General features: G+C 46.5%; 1 protein-coding gene across 1 annotated transcript in view; it reads right to left on the minus strand.

Annotated features, from left to right (window-relative positions):
- osgep (O-sialoglycoprotein endopeptidase) overlaps nucleotides 1-12,932 on the minus strand; it is a 120,280-nt gene that overhangs the window by 32,939 nt on the left and 74,409 nt on the right. The window contains exon 9 of the mRNA XM_072488005.1: nucleotides 6,400-6,490. Coding sequence (XP_072344106.1) covers nucleotides 6,400-6,490 — 91 coding nt within the window. The remainder of the gene's footprint in view (nucleotides 1-6,399; nucleotides 6,491-12,932) is intronic.

Below are 12,932 nucleotides of genomic sequence, written 5' to 3' on the forward strand. Positions count from 1 at the left end.
CGCGCACTCACACTGCTCTAACCCATCAATCGCTACAGAGTTTGGGAAATGGTCCACCCTCTCCTACACTCACACTGCAATAACCCCATCAATCTGCACAGGGTTTGGAAATGGTCCACACTCTCGCGCACTCACACTGCAACAACCCCATCAATCTCTACAGGGTTTGGAATGGTCCACACTCTCCCACACTCACACTGCACTAACCCATCAATCTCTACAGAGTTTGGATCGGTCCACACTCTCGCACACTCACACTGCACTAACCCATCAATCTCTACAGGGTTAAGGTTTGGAATGGTCCACACTCTCGCACACTCACACTGCACTAACCCATCAATCTCTACAGGGTTAAGGTTTGGAATGGTCCACACTCTCGCACACTCACACTGCAACAACCCCATCAATCTCTACAGAGTTTGGAATGTCCACACTCTCACACACTCACACTGCAACAACCCCATCAATCTCTACAGAGTTTGGAATGTCCACACTCTCGCACACTCACACTGCAACAACCCCATCAATCCCTGCAGTATTTGGAAATGGTCCACACTTTCGCGCACTCACACTGCAACAACCCCATCAATCACTACAGGGTTTGGAATGTCCACACTCTCGCACACTCACACTGCACTAACCCATCAATCTCTACAGGGTTTGGAATGGTCCAAACTCTTCCACACTCACACTGCACTAATCCATCAATCTCTACAGTATTTGGAAATGGTCCACACTCTCGCACACTCACACTGCAACAACCCCATCAATCACTACAGGGTTTGGAATGGTCCACAATCTCGCACACTCACACTGCAATAACCCCGTCAATCTCTACAGAGTTTGGAAATGGTTCACAATGTCGCGCACTCACACTGCTCTAACCCATCAATCGCTACAGAGTTTGGGAAATGGTCCACCCTCTCCTACACTCACACTGCAATAACCCCATCAATCTGCACAGGGTTTGGAAATGGTCCACACTCTCGCGCACTCACACTGCAACAACCCCATCAATCTCTACAGGGTTTGGAATGGTCCACACTCTCCCACACTCACACTGCACTAACCCATCAATCTCTACAGAGTTTGGATCGGTCCACACTCTCGCACACTCACACTGCACTAACCCATCAATCTCTACAGGGTTAAGGTTTGGAATGGTCCACACTCTCGCACACTCACACTGCACTAACCCATCAATCTCTACAGGGTTAAGGTTTGGAATGGTCCACACTCTCCCACACTCACACTGCCAACCCATCAATCTCTACAGGGTTTGGAATGCTCCAGACTCTCCCACACTCACACTGCACTAACCCATCAATCTCTACAGGGTTTGGAAATGGTCCACACTCTCGCACACTCACACTGCACTAACCCATCAATCTCTACAGAGTTTGGAAATGGTCCACACTCTCGCGCACTCACACTGCAACAACCCCATCAATCTCTAAAGGGTTAGGGTTTGGAATGGTCCGCACTCTCCCACACTCACACTGCACTAACCCATCAATCTCTACAGGGTTTGGAATGCTCCAGACTCTCCCACACTCACACTGCACAAACCCATCAATCTCTACAGGGTTTGGAAATGGTCCACACTCTCGCGCACTCACACTGCAACAACCCCATCAATCTCTAAAGGGTTTGGGAAATGGTCCACACTCTCGCACACTCACACTGCACTAACCCATCAATCTGTACAGAGTTTGGAAATGGTCCACACTCTCGCGCACTCACACTGCAACAACCCCATCAATCTCTACAGAGTTTGGATCGGTCCACACTCTCGCACACTCACACTGCACTAACCCATCAATCTCTACAGAGTTTGGGAAACGGTCCACCCTCTCCTACACTCACACTGCAACAACCCCATCAATCTCTACGGGGTTTGGAATGGTCCACACTATCCCACACTCACACTGCAACAACCCCATCAATCTCTACAGGGTTTGGAAATGGTCTTCACTCTCCCACACTCACACTGCACTAACCCATCAATCTCTACAGGGTTTGGAAATGGTCTTCACTCTCCCACACTCACACTGCAACAACCCCATCAATCTCTACGGGGTTTGGAATGGTCCACACTCTCCCACACTCACACTGCACTAACCCATCAATCTCTACAGAGTTTGGATCGGTCCACACTCTCGCACACTCACACTGCACTAACCCATCAATCTCTACAGGGTTAAGGTTTGGAATGGTCCACACTCTCCCACACTCACACTGCCAACCCATCAATCGCTACAGGGTTTGGGAAATGGTCCACACTCTCGCGCACTCACACTGCAACAACCCCATCAATCTCTACAGAGTTTGGAATGGTCCACACTCTCCCACACTCACACGGGCAGCACGGTAGCATTGTGGATAGCACAAATGCTTCACAGCTCCAGGGTCCCAGGTTCGATTCCGGCTTGGGTCACTGTCTGTGCGGAGTCTGCACATCCTCCCCGTGTGTGCGTGGGTTTCCTCCGGGTGCTCCGGTTTCCTCCCACAGTCCAAAGATGTGCGGGTTAGGTGGATTGGCCATGCTAAATTGCCCATAGTGTCCAAAATTGCCCTTAGTGTAGGGTGGGGTTACTGGGTTGTGGGGATAGGGTGGAGGTGTGGACCCAAGGTAGGGTGCTCTTTCCAAGAGTCGGTGCAGACTCGATGGGCCGAATGGCCTCCTTCTGCACTGTAAATTCTATGATACTATGATACTATGCACTAACCGATCAATCTCTGCAGGATTTGGAAATGGTCCACACTCGCACACTCACACTGCCAAACCCATCAATCTCTGCAGGGTTTGGAATGGTCCACACTCTCACGCACTCACACTGCTCTAACCCATCAATCTCTACAGAGGTTGGGAAATGTTCCACACTCTCACGCACTCACACTGCACTAACCCATCAATCTCTACAGAGTTTCGAATGGTCCACACTCTCCCACACTCACACTGCACTAGCCCATCAATCTCTGCAGGGTTTAGAAAGGTCCACACTCTCCCACACTCACACTGCAACAACCCCATCAACCTCTACAGAGTTTGGAAATGGTCCACACTCTCGCGCACTCACACTGCAACAACCCCATCAATCCCTGCAGTATTTGGAAATCGTCCACACTCTCGCACACTCACACTGCCAAACCCATCAACCTCTGCAGGGTTTAGAATGGTCCACACTCTCGCACACTCACACTGCAACAACCCCATCAATCTCTACAGAGTTTGGAAATGGTCCACACTCTCGCACACTCACACTGCAACAACCCCATCAATCACTACAGGGTTTGGAATGTCCACACTCTCGCACACTCAAACTGCACTAACCCATCAATCTCTACAGGGTTTGGAATGGTCCAAACTCTCCCACACTCACACTGCACTAATCCATCAATCTCTACAGTATTTGGAAATGGTCCACACTCTCGCACACTCACACTGCAACAACCCCATCAATCACTACAGGGTTTGGAATGGTCCACAATCTCGCACACTCACACTGCAATAACCCCGTCAATCTCTACAGAGTTTGGAAATGGTTCACAATGTCGCGCACTCACACTGCTCTAACCCATCAATCGCTACAGAGTTTGGGAAATGGTCCACCCTCTCCTACACTCACACTGCAATAACCCCATCAATCTGCACAGGGTTTGGAAATGGTCAACACTCTCGCACACTCACACTGCAACAACCCCATCAATCTCTACAGGGTTTGGAAATGGTCCACCCTCTCCTACACTCACACTGCAATAACCCCATCAATCTGCACAGGGTTTGGAATGGTCCACACTCTCCCACACTCACACTGCAACAACCCCATCAATCACTACAGGGTTTGGAATGTCCACACTCTCGCACACTCACACTGCACTAACCCATCAATCTCTACAGGGTTAAGGTTTGGAATGGTCCACACTCTCCCACACTCACACTGCCAACCCATCAATCACTACAGGGTTTGGAATGGTCCACACTCTCGCGCACTCACACTGCACTAACCCATCAATCTCTACAGGGTTTGGAATGCTCCAGACTCTCCCACACTCACACTGCACTAACCCATCAATCTCTACAGGGTTTGGAAATGGTCCACACTCTCGCACACTCACACTGCACTAACCCATCAATCTCTACAGAGTTTGGAAATGGTCCACACTCTCGCGCACTCACACTGCAACAACCCCATCAATCTCTAAAGGGTTAGGGTTTGGAATGGTCCGCACTCTCCCACACTCACACTGCACTAACCCATCAATCTCTACAGGGTTTGGAAATGGTCCACACTCTCGCGCACTCACACTGCAACAACCCCATCAATCTCTAAAGGGTTTGGGAAATGGTCCACACTCTCGCACACTCACACTGCACTAACCCATCAATCTGTACAGAGTTTGGAAATGGTCCACACTCTCGCGCACTCACACTGCAACAACCCCATCAATCTCTACAGGGTTTGGAATGCTCCAGACTCTCCCACACTCACACTGCAATAACCCATCAATCTCTACAGGGTTTGGAAATGGTCCACACTCTCGCACACTCACACTGCACTAACCCATCAATCTCTACAGAGTTTGGAAATGGTCCACACTCTCGCGCACTCACACTGCAACAACCCCATCAATCTCTAAAGGGTTAGGGTTTGGAATGGTCCGCACTCTCCCACACTCACACTGCACTAACCCATCAATCTCTACAGGGTTTGGAATGGTCCACACTCTCGCGCACTCACACTGCACTAACCCATCAATCTCTACAGGGTTTGGAATGCTCCAGACTCTCCCACACTCACACTGCACAAACCCATCAATCTCTACAGGGTTTGGAAATGGTCCACACTCTCGCGCACTCACACTGCAACAACCCCATCAATCTCTAAAGGGTTTGGGAAATGGTCCACACTCTCGCACACTCACACTGCACTAACCCATCAATCTGTACAGAGTTTGGAAATGGTCCACACTCTCGCGCACTTACACTGCAACAACCCCATCAATCTCTACAGGGTTTGGAATGGTCCACACTCTCCCACACTCACACTGCAATAACCCCATCAATCTCTACAGAGTTTGGAAATGGTCCACACTTTCGCGCACTCACACTGCAACAACCCCATCAATCTCTACAGGGTTTGGAATGGTCCTCACTCTCCCACACTCACACTGCACTAACCCATCAATCTCTACAGAGTTTGGAAATGGTCCACACTCTCGCGCACTCACACAGCTCTAACCCATCAATCTCTACAGAGTTTGGGAAACGGTCCACCCTCTCCTACACTCACACTGCAACAACCCCATCAATCTCTACAGAGTTTGGAAATGGTCCACACTCTCACACACTCACACTGCAATAACCCCATCAATCTCTACAGGGTTTGGAAATGGTCAACACTCTCGCACACTCACACTGCACTAACCCATCAATCTCTACAGGGTTTTGGAAATGGTCTTCACTCTCCCACACTCACACTGCCAAACCCATCAATCTCTACAGGGTTTGGAAATGGTCTTCACTCTCCCACACTCACACTGCAACAACCCCATCAATCTCTACGGGGTTTGGAATGGTCCACACTATCCCACACTCACACTGCAACAACCCCATCAATCTCTACAGGGTTTGGAAATGGTCTTCACTCTCCCACACTCACACTGCCAAACCCATCAATCTCTACAGGGTTTGGAAATGGTCTTCACTCTCCCACACTCACACTGCACGAACCCATCAATCTCTACAGGGTTTGGAAATGGTCTTCACTCTCCCACACTCACATTCTAATGTTGTCCAGTTGCCATTGATCTCGGAAATCTAAATCCTGAAGATGCAATGGTAAATAGAGAAATTTGAACATTGACATCCTGTCACCCCTGAACTCACCATGTCCTCTGTCGCAAATCCAAGAAATCACCTTCACCCTTGATGTCTCTCCAATAATTCCCTTTGACCCCAAGCCACACCACTAACGTTATTGCAGAGCAACCTCTCACCTGAATGAACCCTCTGACCTGTGACCGATCCCCGACACGACAAAACTCCGCACACACTCTGTCCCTCCAACTCTCCTCCCATCTCCAGCCATCAGTATCAGATGCTCTGCCTCATCTACAAATATGGACAATTCTCCTCAGACCCTCACCCTCCACTGCATCCCTGACACACCACCCACCTCTCACACTTCAGCCCTGCCTTTAAAATTCAGAACTTACCCCCACTATCAACCCAAGAACTTTCCACCTACACCTACAAACTCTCCCACACATCCTTACAAATATCCCCAACCCCCACGCTCAGAAATACCGGCCTGCCTCATGCTCAGTACTACTTTCAACCGCACGCTCTGGCCCCACCCCACACCCTCATCTGAAGTCCCCCCCCGATATACATACATCCGACCCCTCCGACAATCAACACTTCTTCAGATGCACAATGTGCCATTGCCCGTTCTGTGGTCTCCACCAACATGGCAAACAGGGTTTCCTAGAAACAGAGAGAGCGAGAGTCAGTCAGCACACCGGTATATCCTTCCATGAAGCGACATGCTTACAAAGAATGATGGGTGTCATTCTGGACTCTCTGTATTCCCTGTGTATATCTCTCTCTAACTCTCTGATCTCTCTCTGTATTCCCTGTGTATATCTCTCTCTAACTCTCTGATCTCTCTCTGTATTGCCTGTGTATATCTCTAACGCTCTGATCTCTCTGAATTACCTGTGTATATCTCTCTCTCTCTGATCTCTGTCTGTATTCCCTGTGTATATCTCCCTCTAACACTCTGACCTCTCTCTGTATTCCCTGTGTATATCTCTTGCTAACTCTGTGATCTCTCTCATATAGAACATAGAACACAGAACATTACAGCGCAGTACAGGCCCTTCGGCCCTCGACGTTGCGCCGACCTGTGAAACCACTCTAAAGCCCATCTACACAATTCCCTTATCATCCATGTTTATCCAATGACCATTTAAATACCCTTAATGTTGGCGAGTCCACTACTGTTACAGGCAGGGCATTCCACGCCCTTACTACTCTCTGAGTAAAGAACCTACCTCTGACATCTGTCCTATATCTATTACCCCTCAATTTAAAGCTTTGTCCCCTCGTGCTCGACATCAGGTAGGGCAGTAGATGTTGTCTATATGGACTTCAGTAAGGCCTTTGACAAGGTCCCTCATGGTAGACTAGTACAAAAGGTGAAGTCACACGGGATCAGGGGTGAACTGGCAATGTGGATACAGAACTGGCTAGGCCATAGAAGGCAGAGGGTAGCAATGGAGGGATGCTTTTCTAATTGGAGGGCTGTGACCAGTGGTGTTCCACAGGGATCAGTGCTGGGACCTTTGCTCTTTGTAGTATATATAAATGATTTGGAGGAAAATGTAACTGGTCTGATTAGTAAGTTTGCAGACGACACAAAGGCTGGTGGAATTGCGGATAGCGATGAGGACTGTCTGAGGATACAGCAGGATTTAGATTGTCTGGAGACTTGGGCGGAGAGATGGCAGATGGAGTTTAACCTGGACAAATGTGAGGTAATGCATTTTGGAAGGGCTAATGCAGGTAGGGAATATACAGTGAATGGTAGAACCCTCAAGAGTATTGAAAGTCAAAGAGATCTAGGAGTACAGGTCCACAGATCACTGAAAGGGGCTACACAGGTGGAGAAGGTAGTCAAGAAGGCATACGGCATGCTTGCCTTCATTGGCCGGGGCATTGAGTATAAGAATTGGCAAGTCATGTTGCAGCTGTATAGAACCTTAGTTAGGCCACACTTGGAGTATAGTGTTCAATTCTGGTCGCCACACTACCAGAAGGATGTGGAGGCTTTAGAGAGGGTGCAGAAGAGATTTACCAGAATGTTGCCTGGTATGGAGGGCATAAGCTATGAGGAGCGATTGAATAAACTCGGTTTGTTCTCACTGGAACGAAGGAGGTTGAGGGGCGACCTGATAGAGGTATACAAAATTATGAGGGGCATAGACAGAGTGGATAGTCAGAGGCTTTTCCCCAGGGTAGAGGGGTCAATTACTAGGGGGCATAGGTTTAAGGTGAGAGGGGCAAAGTTTAGAGTAGATGTACGAGGCAAGTTTTTTACGCAGAGGGTAGTGGGTGCCTGGAACTCACTACCGGAGGAGGTAGTGGAGGCAGGGACGATAGGGACATTTAAGGGGCATCTTGACAAATATATGAATAGGATGGGAATAGAAGGATACGGACCCAGGAAGTGTAGAAGATTGTAGTTTAGTCGGGCAGTATGGTCGGCACGGGCTTGGAGGGCCGAAGGGCCTGTTCCTGTGCTGTACATTTCTTTGTTCTTTGTTGTTCTTTGTATCACCATCCGAGGAAAAAGGCTCTCACTGTCCACCCTATCTAATCCTCTGATCATCTTGTATGCCTCAATTAAGTCACCTCTTAACCTTCTTCTTTCTAAAGAAAATAACCTCAAGTCCCTCAGCCTTCCCTCATAAGGTCTTCTGTAGAAGCCAGGTATTTCTAATACAACGAATATAGGTAAAAGATTTAAGCATAAATATTAAGCCCCCGTTTTAAATTAAGGATTGAAGAGACATATATTCTGCAAATTCATTTTACATAGTCTTTAGGTAACACCGAACTCTGATAAAACAAACACTTTTAACTCAAGGACAAGGGCTGAATTCCATGACAACGAGATGACAAGAGTCCAGTAACTTAAAAGCTCCATTGTTCTCTTTTTGGGCCATTAGTGATTACAGCGTGAACCACATTCCATAACTTATAAGGCGGAAACATTTTAATGGACAGTTTATAAAACATTGAATCAAATATATATTTGATTCCAACTTTCTCGACATTTTGCAAATCATTGTCCAGCATTGCATGAAGAGAATACATGAAGTCTCCATTGTTACAATAGCCAAGCCAGCATAAAACCAGTTTTGGAGTGTGTTTTTTGTGTGTTTTTGGTGTTTTAGTTATGTTGGAGTTTAGCTTTAGATTAGCTCTCTCTCTCTCTCTTTCATATTTCATTTTCAGACTTTGACCTTTAAAAGTTATTGTCGAGCTGTCTGCCTCAGCAAGAAGATAATGTCTGTGATTCTTTTGAAAGCTTTCAAATTGTCACGAATTGCCCTTTAAATTACTTTCAAATTGTAATCAATAGAAGACAAATAAAACAATTCTTATTGGCACCTGAGAAGTTTAAATTTAAATTTCTACTGAGTTCCAGTAAATCACAAAGTGCTACTGGTAACCGAACAATAGAAATCCTTCAGACCAGGCAACATCCTGGTAAATCTCCTCTGCACCCTTTCCAATGCTTCCACATCCTTCCTATAATGCGGTGACCAGAACTGCACGCAATACTCCAAATGCGGCTGCACCAGAGTTTTGTAGAGCTGCAACATGACCTCATGGCTCCAAAACTCAATCCCTCTACCAATAAAAGTTAATACACCGTATGCCTTCTTAACCCTCTCAACCTGGGTGGCAACGTTCAGGGATCTATGTACATGGACACCAAGATCTCTCTGCTCATCCACACTACCAAGAATGTTACCATTTGCCCAGTACTCTCTCTGCCTTCCTGTTATTCCTTCCAAAATGAATTACCTCACAATTTTCTGCATTAAACTCCATTTGCCACATCTCAGCTCTGCAACTTATCAATGTCCCTCTGTAATGTGTTACATCCTTCCGCACTGTCCACAACTCCACCGACTTTAGTGTCATCGGCAAATTTACTCACCCATCCTTCTACGCCATCCTCCAGGTCATTTATAAAAATGACAAACAGCAGTGGCCCCAAAACAGATCCTTGTGGTACACCACGAGTAACTGGACTCCAGGCTGAACATTTCCCATCAACCACCACCCTTTGCCTTCTTCCAGCTAGCCAATTTCTGATCCAAACTGCTAAGTCACCCTGAATCCCATGCCTCTGTATTTTCTGCAATAGCCTACCGTGGGGAACCTAATTAAATGCTTTACTGAAATCCATATACACCACATCAACTGCTTTACCCTCGTCCACCTGTTTGGTCACCTTCTCAAAGAACTCAATAAGGTTTGTGAGGCATGACCTACCCTTCACCAAACCGTGTTGGCTATCTCTAATTAAATTATTCCTTTCCAGATGATTGTACATCCTATCTCTTATCAACCTTTCCAAGACTTTGCCCACAACAGAAGTAAGGCTCACTGGTCTATAGTTACCGGGGTTATCTCCACTCCCCTTCTTGAACAAGGGGACAACATTTGCTATCCTCCAGTCTTCTGGCACTATTCCTGTAGACAATGATGACATAAAGATTAAAGCCATAGGCTCAGCAATCTCCTCCCTAGCTTCCCAGAGAATCCTAGGATAAATCCCATCCGGCCCAGGGGACCTATCTATTTTCACACTTTCCAGAATTGCTAACACTTCCTCCTTAAGAACCTCAAGCCCTTCTAGTCTAATAGCTGTATCTCAGTATTCTCCTCGACAACATTGTCTTTTTCCTGTGGGAATACTGACGAAAAATATTCATTTAGCACCTCTCCTATTTCCTCGGACTCCACGCACAACTTCCCACTACTGTCCTTGACTGGCCCCACTCTTACCCTAGTCATTCTTTTATTCCTGACATATCTATAGAAAGCTTTAGGGTTATCCTTGATCCTACCTGCCAAAGAATTCTCATGTCCCCTCCTGGCTCTTCTTAGCTCACTCTTTAGGTCCTTCCTAGCAAACTTGTAACTTTTGAGCGCCTTATGTATCTCTAACTCTCCGACCTCTCTCTGTATTCCTTGTGTATATCTCTAACTCTCTGACCTCTCTCTGTATTCCCTGTGCATATCTCTCTCTACCTCACTGATCTCGCTCTGTATTCCTTGTGTATATCTCTCACTAGCTCTCTGATCTCTCTCTGTATTCCGTGAATATCTCTCTCTAACGCTCTGATCTCTCTGTATTCCCTGTGTATATCTATAACGCTCTGATCTCTCTCTCTATATTCCCTGTGTATATCACTCTCTCTGATCTCTCTCTGTATTCCCTGTGTATATCTCTCTCTAACTCTCTGATCTCTCTCTGTATTCTCGGTGTATATCTCTCTCTAACTCTGTCAATGGCCCCCAATCGGCGTGGTGGGAATCCCGCACCCGCCCGAAAAATGGCGCCGGACAATATGGCAGCGAGCGTCGGGGCGGCGGGGGGTGGTGAATCCTGCCCCTTATCTCTCTCTGTATTCCCTGTGTATATCTCTACTATCGCTCTAATCGCTCTCTGCATTCCTTGCGTATATCTCTCACTCACTGATCTCTCTCTGCATTCCCTGTGTATATCTCTAACTCACTGATCTCTCTCTGTATTTGCTGTGTATATCTCTCCAACACTCTGATCTCTCTGTATTCCCTGTGTATATCTCTCTCTAACTCTCTGATCTCTCTTTGTATTCCCTGTGTATACCTCTCTCTGATCTCTCTCTGTATTCCCTGTGTATATCTCTCTCTAATGCTGACCTCTCTCTGTATTCCCTGTGTATATCTCTCTCTGACTCTGATCTCTCTCTTTATTCCCTGTTTATATATCTCTCTAACACTCTGACATCTCTCTGTATTCCCTGTGTATATCTCTCTCTAACTCTCTAATCTCTCTCTGTATTCCCTGTGTATATCTCTCTCTAACTCACTGATCTCTCTCTGTATTCCCTGTGTATATCTCTCTCTAACTCTCTGATCTATCTCTGTATTCCCTGTGTATATCTCTCTCTAACGCTCTGATCTCTCTCTGTATTCCGTGTGTATATCTCTCTCTAACTCTCTGATCTCTCTCTGTATTCCCTGTGTATATCTCTCTCTAACTCTCTGATCTCTCTCTGTATTCCCTGTGTACATCTCTAACGCTCTAATTGCTCTCTGTATTCCGTGTATATCTCTCTCTAACGCTCTGATCTCTCTCTGTATTCCCTGTGTATATCTCTATTAACACTCTAATCACTCTCTGTATTCTGTGTATATCTCTCTCTAACACTGATCTCCCTCTGTATTTCCTGTGTATATCTCTCTCTAACTCTCTGACATCTCTCTGTATTCCCTGTGTATATCTCTCTCTAACTCTCTAATCTCTCTCTGTATTCCCTGTGTATATCTCTCTCTAACACACTGATCTCTCTCTGTATTCCCTGTGTATATCTCTCTCTAACTCTCTGATCTCTCTCTGCATTCCTGTGTATATCTCTCTCTAACTCACTGATCTCTCTCTGTATACCCTGTGTATATCTCTCTCCAACTCTCTAATCTCTCTCTGTATTCCCTGTGTATATCTCTCTCTAACACACTGATCTCTCTCTGTATTCCCTGTGTATATCTCTCTCTAACTCTCTGATCTCTCTCTGCATTCCTGTGTATATCTTTCTCTAACTCTTTGATCTCGCTCTGCATTCCCTGTGTATATAAGACCATAAGACAAAGGAGCAGAATTAGGTCACTTTACCCATCGAGTCTGCTCCGCCATTCAATCATGGCTGATATTTTCTCATCCCCATTCTCCTGCCTTCTCCCCATAACCCCTGATCCGCTTATTAATCAAGAACCTATCTATCTTTGAATTAAAGACACTCAGTGAATTGGCCTCCACAGCCTTCTGTGGCAAAGAGTTCCACAGATTCACCACCCTCTGGCTGAAAAAATTCCTCCTCATCTCTGTTTTAAAGGATTGTCCCTTTGGTCTGAGATTGTGCCCTCGGGTTCTAGTTTTTCCTACAAGTGGAAACATCCTCTCCATTTTCCAATTTAGAATATCTCTCTCTAACTCACTGCTTTCCCTGTGAGTGTCTCTCTCTAACTCTGATCTCTCTTTATTCCCTGTGTATCTCTCTCTCTAACTCACTGATCTCTCTCTTCATTTCCTTTGTATATCGCCCTCTGTATTCGCTGTGTATCGCTCTATAAAACTCTTGGC

This window comes from Scyliorhinus torazame, chromosome 22 (assembly GCF_047496885.1).
Source record: "Scyliorhinus torazame isolate Kashiwa2021f chromosome 22, sScyTor2.1, whole genome shotgun sequence".
Classification (NCBI taxonomy): Eukaryota; Metazoa; Chordata; class Chondrichthyes; order Carcharhiniformes; family Scyliorhinidae; genus Scyliorhinus; species Scyliorhinus torazame.